This window comes from Eurytemora carolleeae, unplaced genomic scaffold, assembly GCF_000591075.1.
Source record: "Eurytemora carolleeae unplaced genomic scaffold, Eaff_2.0 scaffold245, whole genome shotgun sequence".
NCBI lineage: Eukaryota > Metazoa > Arthropoda > Copepoda > Calanoida > Temoridae > Eurytemora > Eurytemora carolleeae.
The window spans coordinates 39,660-58,314 of NW_019396390.1; the positions used below are offsets into that span (position 1 = coordinate 39,660).

General features: G+C 32.5%; 2 protein-coding genes across 2 annotated transcripts in view; one reads left to right on the top strand and one right to left on the bottom strand.

The window, feature by feature from the left end:
• LOC111702305 (uncharacterized) overlaps window positions 1-8,040 on the top strand; it is a 24,512-nt gene extending 16,472 nt beyond the window's left edge. Inside the window, exons 13-18 of the mRNA XM_023473950.1 lie at window positions 3,459-3,624; window positions 4,669-4,769; window positions 5,095-5,267; window positions 6,376-6,428; window positions 7,295-7,383; window positions 7,941-8,040. Of these exons, the coding sequence (XP_023329718.1) occupies window positions 3,459-3,624; window positions 4,669-4,769; window positions 5,095-5,267; window positions 6,376-6,428; window positions 7,295-7,383; window positions 7,941-8,016 (658 nt within the window). The 3' untranslated portion in view covers window positions 8,017-8,040. The remainder of the gene's footprint in view (window positions 1-3,458; window positions 3,625-4,668; window positions 4,770-5,094; window positions 5,268-6,375; window positions 6,429-7,294; window positions 7,384-7,940) is intronic.
• Window positions 8,041-12,508: 4,468 nt separating this feature from the next.
• Window positions 12,509-16,543, bottom strand: LOC111702301 (repetitive proline-rich cell wall protein 1). Its single transcript, XM_023473945.1, has 6 exons — window positions 16,441-16,543; window positions 16,097-16,198; window positions 15,756-15,822; window positions 14,826-14,921; window positions 13,371-13,445; window positions 12,509-13,039 (listed from the first exon to the last, which is right to left on the bottom strand). The coding sequence occupies exons 2-6, from the start codon at window positions 16,171-16,173 to the stop codon at window positions 12,602-12,604; spliced, it is 753 nt and encodes a 250-aa protein (XP_023329713.1). The 5' UTR covers window positions 16,174-16,198; window positions 16,441-16,543; the 3' UTR covers window positions 12,509-12,601.
• Window positions 16,544-18,655: the final 2,112 nt, after the last annotated feature.

Below are 18,655 nucleotides of genomic sequence, written 5' to 3' on the forward strand. Positions count from 1 at the left end.
TAAATATATAAGTTAAGTTCTATGAAATTCTACACAGTATTTAATTTTAAAAAAGAAATATTCTCAGGGTGTTTGAAATTAAATTCTATATTCTACTATGTATTAATAATACAATGACAAATTGAGAATGCCCGTAATTTTTTTTATTATTCTCTCTGGGTATCGCTCAACTTAACAAATTAATAAAGAAGACATTCACAATCATACATCAACTGTCATGTTTTGTGGGACACCCTGTATATGTATATTGGTCTGTATACAGAGTGTACAGTACAACAGAAACTGGACTCCCTTTGTTTACAAACAGAGACTTAAAATTTGTATTTAACTAATTTCAGAAGTGAATTTTACTGCACAATAAATAATTTCAGACAGCACAATAATGCCTTCATGCATAATCTGTAAAACAAGGAATGCACAATTTGTGATAACGAAAAATAAAGATCTTCGAAATATATCTCTTGGTCTTCACTTTTGTATTTCGACAGATTTAAGAGTATTCAAGTTTTTATCCCATGAAGGGATCACATTCCTTTTTCTTTTTAAGGGGGGAGGCCATAACCCCCCCCCCCCCCGAAAAAAAACATATATTTCACTGATCCATGAGGGGGATGAGCCCCCCTAGCCCTCCCTGAATACGCCTCTGGATAATAACATAGATGTGTTTAAACTACATACAAACATACAAAAATTTTGAGTTTTAATTAAGAAAATTTTTAAGTTCTAACTGAAGACGACATTTACATGGGTCTTATAGTTTATTTTTTCTAGTCTTTACTTTCTAAAAGAAATCTTTTCATGCAATCACATCCAAACCTAATAAAACCTTATGGCCCAACCTGTCGTCGTTGCCATAGTCTGTTCCACTCTAGTATTTATTCACTTTTGGGTTGGCGGTTCCCCCCCCCCTGAATTTGCTAACATAGTTAAACATAATTTTTTCCGCACAGTAAAGTTTAAGTGTAATGTCCAACTTTGCACCTTTAGGAAAAGTTATGTCTAACCCTATCACGATTCGGCTATTTTACTCTAATATAGTTTGGGTGTTCCCCCAACCCCTATGATTATCAACCATCTTTTTTCAATTTTTACATAATCTTCAACATACTAGAGCGAGTCAGTATGGTTGAATCTTGCCAGGAAAAATGTAGAGACTATGGCATTAAAGTTTCCTCAATCACCTGTGACAGACCAGTTGTATATGAATCCATGCTGAAAAAGCTAGGTGTCAGCCTGGATCCTGACAACATTAATTTAGAAATAGCAACTCACATTGGGAACCCTGCATCAAAGGCACTTCTAGACACATGTCACATGCTGAAGAATGTCAGGTATAAATTCATTTTCTAATGTAATTTTTTTAAATCATTATTTAAACCATTATTTTCTCTTTTTAAAAATGCATGGAAGAAATTTTATGAAATTGTGGATGCTGACGGAGGCGTCATTTCATGGAAATATGTGGTTCTTCTGCAAAATCTCCAATCATTTCACCTCGCTAACAAACTGGACACCAGATCACATCTACTTTAAAAACCAAATCATGAAGGTTTCCTTGGCTGCTCAGATTTTTAGTTTGAGTGTTGCAAATGCAATTGATCATTGTAGAGAGAATCTGAAAATACTTGGTTTCTGAAGACAGTGCTGCTACATCCAGGTTTCTTCATATGTTTAATGATCTTTTCGATCTTTTAAACAGTTCCTCCAAATTTGGTGCATGGTCAAAAGCTCCATTGTCAGTATCCAATACAGGATACTGGAGAGACACCTTTCGGGAAGGGGCAGCTTATATCAAAGGACTTTCTTCAGGTAGTTAGTTAATAGGTTTAATTCTCTATACTTTCTTTTTACTTTTGTAAATATGCAAAAACACAGGTTTCATGATTTAAATGGTAAACTTTTTCAACCAATTTTTTTTTTTGGTGGCCCTCCTTTAAGATTGTTTTTACAGGGGGGGGGGGGGGGTTAGAACCCTACTAGATTCTAGTAAACGGGAATTTACAAGGCAAAATCAGGGACAAATTGTAATAATGACGATATTTTTCAATTCCTAGGTTTGAAAGTTGTTGAATCCAGGCGAAAAACTGGATTTGTTGGTTTCCTACTCAACATAGCATAAGTAGAGAAGATATTTAAAACTACGTTGAGACTGGACCCTTAGAATATCTCCTGACATTCAAGTTGTATCAGGTTAAACAACTTTTGAATAAGTTACTACATTAATCATTGTTTTAACATTTCTTCAATCTAGACATTATCAGGATCACCTGGAGTCTTTTTTTGGCCGTGTGAGATGTATACTATATCATGTGATACTAACCCCACGGCGAAACAGTTCACAGCAGCATACAAGAGACTTGTCCTAGGGGCGTATGGACAAAATTTCAGTCTTTCTGGAAACATATTTGGCCAGGATGAGACATACTCTTTAGATGTTTTTAAAACTAAAACCTCTGGAATTCAGTACATAGAGAGAGGGTTAGAACTTGAAGAAGTTCAACATGAACTTCAAGATGAACTGGAAAGTTTTGATACAAATCTTTCTGAGTTTCAAAATTCAGCAATATTATATATAGCTGGATTTGTGAAGAGGAAACTACAGACAACTTTAAGATGTCAACCTTGTCTAGAAGCAATCAACTTGCAGCCAACCTTTTTTCACGGAAAAAGTCTTATTGATCTGAAAGACAGGGGTGGTCTTATGTATCCCTCTGCTGACCTTGTTAAGGTTTGCCAGGTGACTGAGATCAAGATTCAGGTATTTAAATCTGATCAAACCCTGTTTAACAGAAGTAATATATTTCAACGAATTTGCGTGAAAAGCACCTCAACTATGTTGACTCAGTTTCCTTCAGTTTTGAAATCCTCGGATCATCGAAACCTCCACAAGTACAATCTGCTGAAACAAATATCACTTATATATTCAACCTTGCGTCTGAGAAAAGAACCGAGAACAAAACTCAACCAAACTCCGCAAAAAATTGTCCAAATTAGTTTTGTTTTCTCACCAATGAAGAAATTTTTTAAACTATACGTTCATTTACACATTTGTCTTGTCTGCTTCTGTATTTGTGTGTTTGGACTTAAAATTTTCACTTTTAGAATCTCTTTTGAATATTTAAATTTTTAAAAGGGTCTNTTGTTAAACTTCTTTAAATAAACTAGTAAAAAACAGATTACCCCGAGAAGTAAAACGTATTCAATGACCTCTTCAAATGACGAGTTCATGATGTACAAGGGGTTGTACAATTTTCAGCTTTACAGTCTGCAAGAGCAATCTATTCTTATTTATCTAGGGTAGGTATGTTCAAACATCATTTATTACAATTTAAACCGTCGCACAGCAGAAGCGGTTGTACTGCGATCACGCGGTTCAGCCACTTCTTTTCTAGGAGCACAAGAGAAGGGGTTAAATTAGGTCTCAGCTACTTCTTGATAATCATTAGATCTGGTCCCAGGTTCCCTGGGTGGTGTGCTACAGATACTGACGTGTTTGGTAAGGTGAAGGAGGTTGGTCTGTGTGCGGATTCATGTTTATCCCATGCAACAGATATTAACTTCGCAACCATCAACCTACTCACTCAAGATGAGTGCATGTACATCTTTAATCTCTCAATGTTTTTGGTAAGCCTCTTAACATATGCAACTAACCTGATCCTGGTTTCAGGTTTAGAATTCTGATCCTGAACCTGATTTCACATGTTTGGAACCCTGATGATCCTGATCCTGGTTTAATGTATGGAACCAGCTGATGACCCTGATCCTGGTTTTATGATTATAGTGATTCTGTCTTTTACATGTTTAGAAATCTGATCCTGGTTTCATATTTAAAACCCTGATCTTGGTTTCATATCTAATCCTGAACCTGGTTTAATATTTAGAATCCTGAACCTGGTTTAATATTTAGAATCCTGATCCTGGTTTAATATTTAGAATTCTGATCCTGGTTTCATATTTAGAATCTTGATCCTGGTTTAATATTAAGAATCCTGATCCTGGTTTAATATTTAGAATCCTGATCCTGGTTTAATATTTAGAATCCTGATCCTGGTTTAATATTTAGAATCCTGATCTTGGTTTAATAATTAGAATCCTGATCCTGGTTTAATATTTAGAATCCTGATCCTGGTTTAATATTTAGAACCCTGATCTTGGTTTCATATTTAGAATCCTGATCCTGGTTTAATATTTAGAATCCTGATCCTGGTTTAATATTTAGAATCCTGATCCTGGTTTAATATTTAGAATCCTAATCCTGGTTTAATATTTAGAATCATGATCCTGGTTTAATATTTATAATCCTGATCCTGGTTTCATATATTTAGAATCCTGATCCTGGTTTCATGTTTAGAATCCTGATCCTGGTTTCATATTTAGAACCCTGATCCTGGTTTCATGTTTAGATTCCTGATCCTGGTTTCATGTTTAGAATCCTGATCCTGGTTTCATATTTAGAACCCTGATCCTGGTTTCATATTTAGAGTCCTGATCCTGGTTTCATGTTTAGAAAAATCATGATCCTGGTTTAATATTTATAATCCTGAGATCCTGGTTTCATATTTAGAGTCCTGATCCTGGTTTCATGTTTAGAATCCTGATCCTGGTTTAATATTTAAAATCCTGATCCTGGTTTCATATTTAGGATCCTGATCCTGGTTTCATATTTAGAATCCTGATTCTCCTGATCTTGGTTTCAAGTCTGAGCTTGAGATGTGTGGGGGAAAAAAAACTTTCCTTCCAACTGAGCGAGGGGTGTTTGTCAAATTAAGGTAATCCCAAAAAACGGTTTTGAAAATATTTCAAAACATTTTTCCAATAAAAAAAAACAATCATACCGCAAATCGATGTTCCTAGTGATTCAGGTTCTTCAGGTATGCTTTAAACATTCTGAATTTTTCTTTTTCTTTAGGAGTATCCTGCAGGTATTGTTAATGTTTTTTTTCTTCTCAAATGTGAGATTAAAGCTCAAACTCATTTCTTTTTATAGAATTGGGGTTGTTGCACAGATTCATTGTACACTGTACAGTGTACAGTGTACAGTGTAAAGTGTACCGTGTACAGTAAACTGCATGGTATATTTAAGTGTTTCTCTAGGAAGACAAGAGTAGAGAGAGAACAAGATCGGCAACTTTTCTTGAAATTCAGTGAACTTCTAACCGCCAATAAGGAATATATGAGACCGACCAAGTACAAGTATATATTCCAAGGAAATAAAATGGATCTGACAGGATTACCTGACGATTATCCTTACAATTGGTATTTAGGAGGTAGTTTTAAATTCTTTAGAGGATGCTTCGGTGGTCGGCGTTCGGCGTTTATATCACTACAATGAATACGACTTATCTATTTGAATTTTGATTTCTAACAAACTTTTTAAATTACAAGTTTACAAGTAAACAAATAAAATCTGTAAATTGACAGCTTCTCTTTGTTTCCATGTTATATGTGTATTCATGCTGTTTGAAACAGTATAAAATTGAAATCGAAAGTCGTCTTCATGGTATTAATATATACGGCGATGACTGTATGAAAACCGAGCTAGCTAGAGTGAAAGCAACCCGGACCTTTAAACATCCAGTAGTTGTTAGCAAAATAAAGTTTCTAACCGCCGGGTGATTTGATCCTTTTAAGAAACAAATTTGAGCTGCTACAGGTCCATTATAAGGTTACCACTTGGACTTGAGATATAGTTTTGCTCTTAATGAGCACAAAAACATCGATACGGAAATACCTAAGTACCAAAGAATCTAAGCAAGAAATTTACAGGAAATCAGGTTTCAGGGAGGAAAAACTGGAAAAAAAACTTTGGTAAAGTCCTAGGACAAAATGTCACTGGAAATAAAGTCCTGGGTTTTAGATTCCTGGGGCTTTATTTAGGACTTTATTTCCGAAAATTTTTTGGCATTTATCTTACCTCACCGTAAATATATAAGTTTACGAACACACTTAAATATAGTAAGCTGCAGTTCCTTCAATTTCCGTACATCAACGAACCTTTGAATTTTTAATTTTTTAACCAATTATACTCTCCTTCTTCTTTCTTGTCCTTCCACGTACAGTTTTATTTCTCCATTTGAGTTCTTTCTCCTCCTCCCCCTTTTCCGTTCTTCTTTTTTCTCCTTGCATAGCAGGTTCTAATTGTTAACAAAACAATCCAGTTTAAAAACTAAACAGAGCAGTAAGGAAGTTTATGGATATCTAGCTACAGTGTCTGACTGCTAAGCGTTCAATATTTGAGTTTGGTTTTTAACTTAGGTATATTTCAGTTTCAATGCCTCACAGCATTGAAAAGCTGTCAAAAGAAACCTGAAAATATTTTTTCATCCATTTTTTAGTAACATAGATGTAAAGCAACTTTAACAAAATAATATTCAGGACGAGACAGTTGTCAGGGGGATTCAGGAGGACCTCTCTTTAGAAATATTAAGGTTCTTTATTCATTTTATAATGACGTACATGATAAAATGGTTGATGTTTTTATTTACATCATAAATGAGTTAAATGAGATGAGAGGCAAAAAGAAATAACTCCTGTCTGGACAATATCCTAGCAATTGCCCTGATACACTTGATCCCACGGAAACTTACAGGTCAAAGTAAACCTATATTTGGAGCATAAAATCCGCAAGGTTCACTTGTACTGTTGGTTTAAGTAAAGGAATTGAGTTTTTGCCACAAGCACAAATTTTCTAATCTCTATATCTTTGCAATCTAATGGCGTACACCTTTGATATTTCAAATTTAGATTATTTGATCTAACATAGTTTGAAATATCAAGGGTCTACGACGTTGGGTTGCAAGGATATTGGGATCAGAAAATCACAGTTTGTGGCAAAGACTCAATTCCTTTGTTTGAAGTACATTAAAACTAGAACAGTAAATCCTTGGACTTTGTTCGAATCATCCAATAATTGGATCATGTGCAGGTCTTACCTGCCAACGCGCTATACTAAAATATATGTTTAATAAAGTCAGTATGGATTGGTTTGAATGATTCATGGTTTACATTATTATTTATAATGGTTTCTATACCACAAAAATTTTAAATAATAAACCCTAAAACCGAAAAATTAGAATTCATAAAAATTTGCACCAAAAAAATAAAATGAAAATAGCTAATAGATTCTGATATACCACTCTGATTGGTTAAATTTTAGAAACTTTCCGGGTTACAAACTAAAAATTAAAATAATCTTAAGATTAAAAAAAGAAGATATTAAGAATTGATCTCGATATCCACAATTCTAAAGTTTTTAGCTCAGGTCATATGTTTACTAACCACTATCTTTGTTCAGGTGAACGGTAGGGTTAGAGTAACCCAGTTGGGAGTAGTGGCTCGGGGTTACGGGTGCGCGGATTATAATAGGCCTGGAATATATACAAGGTTAGATTTTTTTTTCTTTGCTTTGTAATAAGTAATTTCAGTTAATGAACAATTAAGCACGATACTGAGTAATTATTTAATCGTAAAAGTGATTGAGCGCCTTTAGAATTCGATTTATGCCCCAATTGCATTTGAGTTTTAAAAAATTAGCCCTGTCAGGTCAAACTAAAGTAAAACTCTTCTTATTAAAAATGTTTTGAATTTATAATATGAAACTGGATAAATTCCTACTTACGCTGTTAATCAAACCAAGAGGAGCTATAAGGTCACACAGTCTTACCAGTAATATAGTCTTAATTTGACATAATCTACTTCTGTCTAGTTTGAAGATCTTATCGAATTGGTTTTAATAAACATATAAAAGATCGGTCAAACAAACAGCTTATTATTTTGCTATGCAAATGTTATTCTGTGACAAGAAACCTGGGTTTCTGTGTTTAGCACTTATTATTTATTTACAAGAAAAATATAAAATCATATACACACGACTTCTGTATCGAAATATTTGTATCTTGTATCTTAGACAAAATAAAATGTCTAATGTTTTCTACACCTAGGGTGACTGGGATTTATGATTGGTTGAAGAAAACAATTTTGGAAAATTCTGGAGGAACTCCAATGTGTTATTTATAAATATTTTTATTTCAATAAAGAATTTTAGCAACATCAAAAAATAGAAAATTAGTAACTTGATTTGATTTGTATATTCTATATGAAAGATCCGTGTGTGCAGTTTTATAAAATTTTAAGCAGGTAATAAACCTTTCTATGGGATCATGTGAGTTACTTAAAACTATTGAGTCTTGATGGGTTCAGTTGATTTTGACATTTATTGGATGCATATAAAACAACAAACAAAATTATATGTATGATTATGCATTTGTGTATGTATAATAGAAGGCGTTCTATAAAGTTTTTTTTTTCGTTACCTTATACCTTAAGAGATAAATAGATAAAAATCCAGTAGTACTTCAAAACTATATATTTGCATGGCATGGATATAGTTGCTGCTTTTGCAGAGCAGCACAGACAAGATCTGCAAGATTTACAAGATCTTCAAGATATTCAGGATATTCTAGAACAGCCAAAAAGAGCTCCTGTCTGGTAAGGGTCATAAAAGTTTTAAAATTTGTTTATATTTGTATCACAATTATCATGGAGGGGTTTAACTTACTGGTCTAAAGAATTTTTCGCCCTTGCAGGTCTAAACTTAGACCCTGACAACTGCAGAATAGTCTCCAGTTCCGTCTTTTTCATAGGTTCCATCTTTAAAGACTCACCCTCCTTGATAGCTGCTCTCTTCGCAATGCTTTGGAAAGCAGTTTGTCCAGAAATCGTCAACAAGTATAACAAACTACTAGAAAGGCTGCTTAAGAACTTCTTGAGCATTGAATCTCTAAAGTCAAGGACCAACCCCAAGAGTCCATCTGGCCTTTACCTTCTGCACCTTCAACCTCTCATCACTCTTCAGGTATAGCTGTTTCCCCCCCCCCCCTCTTTCCATCATTTTGGTTTTATTTGACTCACCCTTTCTCTTTAACCTCTCATATATTTGTTTCAGTTTCTGTTACCTAACCATTTAATCCCCCCCCCCATCTTTTTCTTTTACATTAACTTTATACCCAAGTTTACCTTTGGAACCTTTTTTATTGTTTCATGAACGTCTTTTCAGAACACTTTTGTATGCACTTGTATCTCGGGCCTGGAACTGTAACTATTCCCTGCCTATGTGGTTTAAAATGGTGGCTTGGTTGAGGGGTGCTTATATCCCAAAACAAGAATTATCAATTTAACGATTTATAATTTATAATTCAATTTAAATCTATGTATGTTTATTTTGTGAATTGTTATTTACTATTTTACCCTGAAATCAAACCAGGATTATTAGTAGTACAAATTAGACCAGTATAAAAGGAACATTAAAAATGAAGTTACAGGGTGTCCCACGAAACATGACAATAGCAAGACGACTTGAAAGTCGTCTTTGGTATTTGAATTTATTTATCTCAGCCTCATTCAAGAACGGCACCCCTGTAAGTCAAAACTGCATTGACCAATTAAACGAACAAATGATACTATCAGATTAATTCCTTGGGAAATGGCCAAAGCCATTTGATCCTCCAATGGGTTCTCCTGAGGTAAGGGAGAGGTGGATAAGGTGGAATAACTAATATCCATCAGCTCAACCGATTTCTGATATTCAACTCATTTCTTTTAAAAAAATACATATGACTCATTGTATTGTGTAAATATCTTGGGTATCCAGGAGCGTATTCAGGGGGGGCTATGGGGGCTAAGCCCCTGGAAAGTTTAAAAAGTTTAAGCCCCCCCTGGACAAATTCCTGTGGGTATCTATAAGTATAAAGTAGTAATCTCTGCTTTTTTGTCTGTTTGTTAGTATGCTATAGTGGGACCAATAAAAGTGTTAGTTTTTAAGTTTGGGTGCTAGGGTGGGTTGAAAAAAATGCCAAAAAGAGGTAAAAAAAATGTAAAAAATATATTTTTGTTTGAAATAAATATCAAAGTGTGACACATGTTTCTTCATTAATTTTTCAAGGCTTTTTAAAAATATAGTTTTTAGATCTGTACCACTTTTGAGTTGGAATAGATAGTATATTTTTTTCTGGTTTGTGAAATAAAGTGAGGGGAGTGAAACTGGATATTTTCTATAATGAATGAGCAATCATAATTTTAATTGCTGCATTACTTAGGAAGCAATATATTCATTTTCTTTATTCAGAATGAAATGAGCTTTTATTATGTGTCTTCACATCGTATCCTTGGATTGTTCAAATTAAACTGAATTTTGAGATATTGAAGATTATTGCATTTTTCTTATATCATAAGCTTAAAAATGTTTTTATTCTCGTAGTAACAAACTTTATATATTATTCCATTTATTCAATTTTTTATGCATTTATATTCATTAGTTTATAAATAAAACTAATTTGGGAGATCTTTTTACAGATTGAACCCGTTTGTCATTGTCTAGAGCACTGTTACTACCGAGGAGAGACCCTAAAAGAATTAGAGTTGTATCAAAGATAGTCTGGGAAATATTGGTTGCAATCACCCTATAGCAGATCATGACAAGGTTGATTCACTAGGATAGTTTCGAGTAGTGTTTCCAACGCAAGTGGATTTTACTTGCGCGCAATTACGGGCCCTTTGCGTGCAAGTAAATTTAATTGCGCGCAATAAACACAACGCAATTCCGCGAATACTTAAAAGCTTCCTTTTTCGCAATTATAGCGCAATTGCGCGCAATGAAATGGCGCAAGGGGAAGCAACCATTTCGCGCAAGGGAATTCCAATTGAAAACCCAGTTTTGAGTAAGTAGAATTTCTCGCAAAACAGTTTTATATATTATTAATGTGACATTCGCTCTTTACACCATCACAGAGAAATCATTAAATTAACTTTGGAATCATTGTTTAACTTTAAAATAAGTTTTTATGTAAAATACAAATTATTTTGAAATCTAAAGCAAATATTAATATAGAAAGCTAAATATTCACCTCAATCATTTGTAAGTGAGAATAGAGTTATGATTTTTTTTTCATAATGATTGAAAATTTTAAAACCTTTTTAAATGTTTAAGTATTCATGAAGTATTACAAATATTTAAGATACCATATTATTTGTCATGTCAAGAGGTCTAATGTTAGAGATGGCAAATCAGTTAAGTGAAATGAACATTCTTTCTTTTAAATCATTTTATTCACATAACACATAGCATTTTTTTAAAAACATTCTTACAGATGAATTTGAAAAAGATGAAAAAGGAATATTGTCATCCAATCACTTTAACTTGATTTGAAGATTCACAAATATAGAATAATTAAGTTTCAAATGTGAAGTGTTTAATAATTTCTAATTAGGATTACAATGAAGTAAAATTAGTCGGCTACAAGGGCATGTTTAAGTTATACACATTACATCACCAATAGGTACGTAAAAGTTATAATTTAATCCAGACCAAATGTGTCTCTACCAAGTAAAGTTGCTAAGCAACACTCTAAAAAATGCAATTTTGGTCTTTAGCATCAGGCATCAAAGTTCTTCTTTCATACTCTCCTAACCTGACTGAGGGCTGGGATGTGTAGAGGGGTGAGGAGGGGACAAAGGAGCGAGGGGGACATGTGGGTGCTTCATAGCGGAAATGGATACACACGTCTTGAGAATAGTCATCGGCATCTGAGTCGGTAAAATCGTCTTCCTTATATTTCGAATTTGTGTTAACAACGTTGTCTAAATTGGTGATCAATTGATGCCCTGTCCTTTAAGCTTTGAATTGTAATAAAGTGTAAAACTTATGTTGCATGTTACTTTAAAGATTTGTATTAAGATCTTTTATTTCTGCCTATTCATACTTTGTTATTTCATATATTTGTAATATAAAAAAGATGTGATAAACTTTAAACTTTTGATGTTTAAATTTTTGTTTTTATCAATTGCATTTGTGCCAATTTATACGTTTTAAAAACTAATAAATTGAATCAAAAAATTGAAATTTTACATAACAGCCGGATTTTTAAGTATCAACAAACTTTGAATCTACTTAAAACAAATTTTGAGAGAATAGGTGGCGCCACCTGTATCAACCTCTGTTGACGGGTCAAGATTCAAAGCTGAATAATCATATAACAAATGATTACATAGTTGCGCAGTAAGTTGAAGGGACATTCAACAAATTTTGAGGCATGCTAATTTTTAAACTGTGCAGTGTCGCTGGTTGAATTAACATGAAACAAACTTTGTGAGATGATAATTATATGGAGGCGCGGCTCGTGCGGCACAGCGAGCGGACAAACACCGGTTGATAGATCATGTAACAAACTTTGAATTAAGGCGACTGAAAATACATTTAACAAAATTTGACAAATGATTCTGCTAATGTGTATTTGAGTCCGGTGTTCTAACAAATTTTGTTAGATGAAAATTTGAAATTTCTTAGAGTTAACAAAATGATAATATTGTTCCAGTCATCATTACACAAGATACGCACATTTTGTTTAATATTGATTGCACCCTTTCAGTTCAAGAACTAAGTAGTGATTTAAATTAAGACTATCAATAATCATTTTCAGTGGAGTTCAAAAGTTATTCCAAATCATCTTACTAATTTCAAATTACCAAATCTTTTTATTCAAAAATTATAATATAATAAGAAATTTAGAATTTTACATGTTGCAGAAGATCATACTGAGTTAGATCATTACTGAAGAGGATCATATTGAGGAGGATCGAACTGAGGAGGATCATATTGAGGAGGATCATACTGAGGAGGATCATACTGAGGAGGATCATATTGTGGAGGATCATACTGAGGAGAATCATACTGAGGAGAATCATACTGAGGAGAATCATACTGAGGAGAATCATACTGAGGAGAATCATACTGAGGAGGATCATACTGAGGAGGATCATACTGAGGAGGATCATATTGTGGAGGATCATACTGAGGAGAATCATACTGAGGAGAATCATACTGAGGAGAATCATACTGAGGAGAATCATACTGAGGAGAATCATACTGAGGAGGATCATTTTGTGGAGGACCATACTGAGGAGGATCATTTTGAGGAGGATGTGGAGTAGGCTGTGTATTATCACTAGTTGTAGCTGTTGCCATTGTGGTAGCAGAGGGATTACTCTGAATATTAAAATGTGTATGCATTATATGATCATTTAGAAAAGAGCGTATAGCTATGTATAAGGGATTAGGCAAAATACATACACCACAATACCAAGCAAATTTGCTCAGAATTGTATGTTGTGAAAATTTTCAAAGTTATATTTCAAATGTTTTAACATCTTTCTGTTAAAATTTTAAACTTGTTGTTTTAGACCAATTATCTTCTATGTAAAAGTCTTAGGTGGTTATCATTAAATCTTTTTTACTATTGATCATGTTTTTTCTTCTAAATTAAAATCTAAATTTGAGCTTTGATCCAGCAAATATTGAAATGTCCATATTTACTTACCAAATACTTCAATGTTTCCGCCTGTAAATATACAAGCTTTGATTCTTCCTTTGACACTTCTTCCAGTTGATTCACCTAATCAGGGGAGTATCAGTAAGATCAGCATTATTTACAGAGCTGGGATTTAAAAAATGTAAACATATGTAAACCCAGAGCTAACAGAATCCGGCATAAAACTAAAATCATGGTTAACCTATTTGAAAAATTTTCAACTCTACAATTTTTCTAATTTAAAGCTCAAAAACTCATTTTGAATCAAATCAAATCAAATCTAACTAAGTTGTCTAACTTCAACATTTCAAACACTTCTTTCTACAGTCTACAAAAAAAAGTATAAAAGAGATAACAAGAAATGTATGCTTAAAATCCAAATTATGATCAAATACGACAGCTTGCTGGGACAAGGAGCAAACTGTTCAATTAGTATGACATGGGTACTAAAGGATGTAGTTTACTAAATTAATGAGGGTACGTAAATTAAGTTGTGATATTACTTCCAAAAATGAATTGATTTCTGAAATGATCTTTAAATTCAACATTAAATTGCGAAAGTTGCCTTAAATTTCCATTTCTAAGGTTTTTCTGTGTGAAGACGGAATTTGTTTCAGAATAGAGCATATTGCAGTAAACTCCCGCTGTATTGTTCTGGTTTTTAGTTTCAAATGAAGGGAAAAAACTCAAGCTTGTGCGCTTGGATGTTTTTTTTAAATCTGTTTATTTTGCCCCAAATAAATGTATGTAATGGTAATGTAATGTTAAATTATCTGCTCTCAGGGCTTTTAAGATTTAGAAAATCAAAAGTATTATTTTAAAACTTAATTTAACCATGCTTAGATCTAGATGCAATTTTGGATAGGGGTCTCGGGCTCTCAAATTGTATTTAAAGTTCAAACTGAAGAGATATGCAGATAAAACGCTTTTAGGAAAATTTTCCCCTAGATTTTAAATAAAGGAGAAACGCAAGCCGCCGAAGACTGCTGGCCCCATTTTTTTATATTTGGACTTCATGGACCCCATTAAAACCAGGGTGGTTTGTTCCAATGTGTAACATCAAAACAAAAAAGTTAATTGATGACCTCCTGGAATGAGTACTGCACGTTAAATGCAAACTTAATTTCCTGTATTTGCAAATAGTTCACAACAATCATGCAATATTCCCTCAGCACAACAGTATAACATTAATCCAGAGCCCGAAATTTAAAAGAGTATTGTTGAGCAAAACTCCTGAGTTTCCTTGTTGTGGTCTTAACATTTGTGTAGATTTTGATTCAAGACATTAAAAAATGGAGAATATGAATAATCTAAATAAAATAATATTTCAAAACAAAAACATTGATATTCCCAAAACGGCCTAACCCCATTTGTGAAACCCGGGTTCTAAAACTGGTTTTCACTATGATACCCTGTCTTAAATTTTGGGCTCAGGAATTATAATGTAACCTGAAAATTGCTCACCTTTGACAAAGTACAGAGGTCAGAGTAATAAAAAGCATTACAATCAGAATCCTTGTTGCAGCTGACAGCACAGTTAAACTCACTGGCTTCCAATTGCTTGGCGAGGTCAAACAATACAATTATATCTTTTTTTAAGAGCAGAAATACTATGAGAGCTTTTTAACAAACTTTTTCTTTTCTTTAATGAAGACTATTTTTTTATCAGTGTAAGATTAAGATTTCTTTTAAACTAGAATAATGAGTGTCAATATTGTGTTGCAAGATAGGGTTACCTACAGAAACTTCTTTTTAAAGCAGCTTCTAAATTAACAACGACCTAAACCTGTTTAAATATGAAATTGTTAGAATGCAAGTGTTTTGTTATCAAAACTCACGGATGGGTTTAAGCTGGTAAGTAAAGCTGGTATGTTGCTTCTTACTTTGAATGTGTTAAGAGAAGCATTGGGATTCATTAATGTTTAGCAAATTAAAAATTAAACTTTGGTAATACTATTAAAGAAATAAACCAACAAAGAACAGCTTTGTACCTGAAGTTCATTTTTGGCTTTACACAAAAGCACCACCTTTAAAATCTGACAACAATTTAGAGATAACATAAATTCTTTCAAATTGTGTAAGTTCACCAAATGTGAAAAAATTTAAATATTGGATTTAAAATGTGTTAAAAGTTATGAAAAAGCCATAAATGGCTTTACAGGCATAAGACCTAAACAAATTATGGCTTTTCACAAATTTCAAAACATTAAATATAAGTTGAAATTTTTTCACAATTTAATAATTTTTGCATTACACAAGGACACAAATTCATTACTTAAATTCAATGAAGGGTTTAAGTTTAACCATTCTTATATTTTTTTGTATTTACCAACACTACTGCATAATTCTTTCCTAATGCAAAAGTATTATATGAAATTAAGAATATATTTGTTCCTGTCTAAGAACAGATTGACTCCATGTTGTCTTTGAGATTTTACTGGTTTGAAGGAACCAGAAAGTGCTAAATTAAATAATAATTATTAAAAAGTTTCATCTTGTGAATAATTAAAAATAAATTGTAACAGGAAAAGTTCAACTGATAAATAATAATAATTTAAATAAAAATGTTAAATTATGACTATATGCTATATAATTATATAATCATTGTACACTTTGAATTTCAATAATAATGACAAATTATGCCTTTTTTCTTTATAGCTCCATTAGAAAACAATATCCTGCAAATTTAACAGTAAAGGAAGCCTGCAGGGCAAAATACCACAATTAGTTGATACCTTTCTCCCAAAACTACAGTACAAAAGAGGGATACGATTGATGCCCCTTGGGCAATCCTGAATAGATTGATCCACATATTGCCTTCAGTCTTCTGGCACAACCTAACATCAATATTTGGTTATTGTCTATTCCGTGCCCTAATTAATAATTTTGAATTGTCTTTTTTATCACACAACATTTAAAGATAGAAGTGCCATAACAATTATGATTATTGACCAACTAATTTAATTGGATTGGAATTAGAAATGGGGTGAAAAGAAAGTACTATTTGATAGTTCTATGAAAACTACCATATAATAAATTCTAAAATTCTTATTGGTCGTCTCTCTATAGAAAAGTTTACCTGTTAAACCGTCGGGCTACATCAATGAACTACTGTATTAGACCCAGTATTTAAGTAAACTTATGATTTTCATTAATATTTAATTTATGCCGTGCACTGTGCTGTGTTGCATACTGAACCCTGAAGGTTTGATAGGAAAAAAACCTATCGATATAAATTAGAAAGGTAAATTGGGTTTCCAATGCATGTGGGTTTTTTACTTGCGCGCAACTCCCCGCTAATATCTTTAATTCCACGCAATTCCGCACAGCTCAGAACAATTCTGCGCAACTGAGTTCCATATGGAACCCTATCTATCAATTGATTCTCTTGGGGTTCTACCTTTACTTTTCACTTCTTATTTTTTGTTCTGCCTGAAATATTTGCATGATTTCCAAATTGTGTTAAGTAGATTGAAACTTTCATTTAAACACTTGTGTCTTGTTTTGTTTCTGATGAACATGAAATCAAGCACAATTTTTAGGTAGAAACTCAAATGTCCCCAGCCAGGGAAGGTTAATGGAAAGTCTACAGTGTTAAGTCGTGCATGGAAAAAATTATGACTTGCGATTAAGAATAAATCCACCTCAGTAAAAGCTTAAATTGTTAATAAAAAAGAAGCTGAAGCACTATAATAAAATAAAAAAGCCTATATTTAATCATATTAAATTTTAGTAATAATGTGGTGCCTGAAAGTTAAAGTTAAAGCTTAATTATTTATGGCCTTTTATTGATTTTACCAAAATTATTTTAGAACTTACGATATTTTGCTGATATATAAAAAATAGAATTGTTCATTTCAATGATGAAACTTGCAAAGTAGTTTTTACTGTATAAATTTTGTACTGTTTGCTGGGAATTGACACAAAAAATAATCTAAAAATGATCAAAAGATGAAAATTTGTTAACCTTGTTTTCTTATTCCTTTGTTTAACTGGTCTTGTGAGAGACTTATGATTGGGCCCAATGGGGCCTTTACGGGGGGCGGAAAGGTCATGTGTGTGTGTCTGTACGAAAGAAGTGTGTGTAAGTAATACCTAACCCAAGGCGTGTACTGTAGGTATATACAGTACAAAAGAATCTCGGCATTTGTACTTTATACAGTCTAGGAGTTTACATTTGTGTATTGTTAATTGTTTAATAAAAAATAAGTGTAATGTATATGTATTTTATAAATATTTTATATCATGTATAATATATATCTAAGTAAACACTAAAAATAAAATTTGATTAGAACTCATAATAAACTATTTCTGGTTCGAGCAATATTTTGAATGACGAATACAAATTAATTTTGCTTATACTCTTGGGATGGAAGATCTGTCTTTTTACGCTCAGTAAATTAAATTTGTTTCCTGTTACCCTAACTTTTTATGTTGCGTTACAAAGTTTTTAAATAATTGAAGAAAAATATTATACTCTCTACTTGAAGTGAGTCTCAAAAAACATGATAGATTTTTGTTCACCATGTACGCAGGGTGTGGGGGGGGGGGGGGTGGTTTACCCCCTGAGAATCCAGTGTATGCATTATTTTTTTTTAATGCATTTTCTTGTTAACAAAAAGTTTTAGGCAAATCATCTATTTTTTTCTTAAATTGTCGTTTCTATTATTATTAGCTATGATAATCTTGCTCGGAATTTGAGTCACTTTGTTAAACAGAAAAATCAAAAAGTAGATAAAAAAATTTGAGAACTAAATTTAATAAACTTACACTTTTTTAAACCAATAAACATTATTTAAATGATTCCTAGTTATTTTAAATTTGTAATATGCAGTTATGATGAGACTAAAGAGATGACCGAGTGAATTTATGCATATGTAATGTAAATGACTGGAAAATTTAACATGACAAAATAATATACATACATAATCATGCAAATGTCAATTTCTGTTTTCCTATTCTTTACAAATATTTTTCTGTTTTCCTATTCTTTGCACATATTTTTCTGTTTTCCTATTCTTTACATATATTTTTCTGTTTTTCTATTCTTTACATATATTTTTCTGTTTTCCTACTCTTTACATATATTTTTCTGTTTTCCTATTCTTTACATATATTTTTCTGTTTTCCTATTCTTTACATATATTTTTCTGTTTTCCTATTCTTTACATATGTTTTTTAGAATTTTTACTGTTTTTTCGATTTTTTTATATTCTTTTAAATAGTTCTGTATATGAAGTTTCTGTTATTGATTATAATTTTTTCCAATTTATTTTCCTTTTCTTTATTGATAT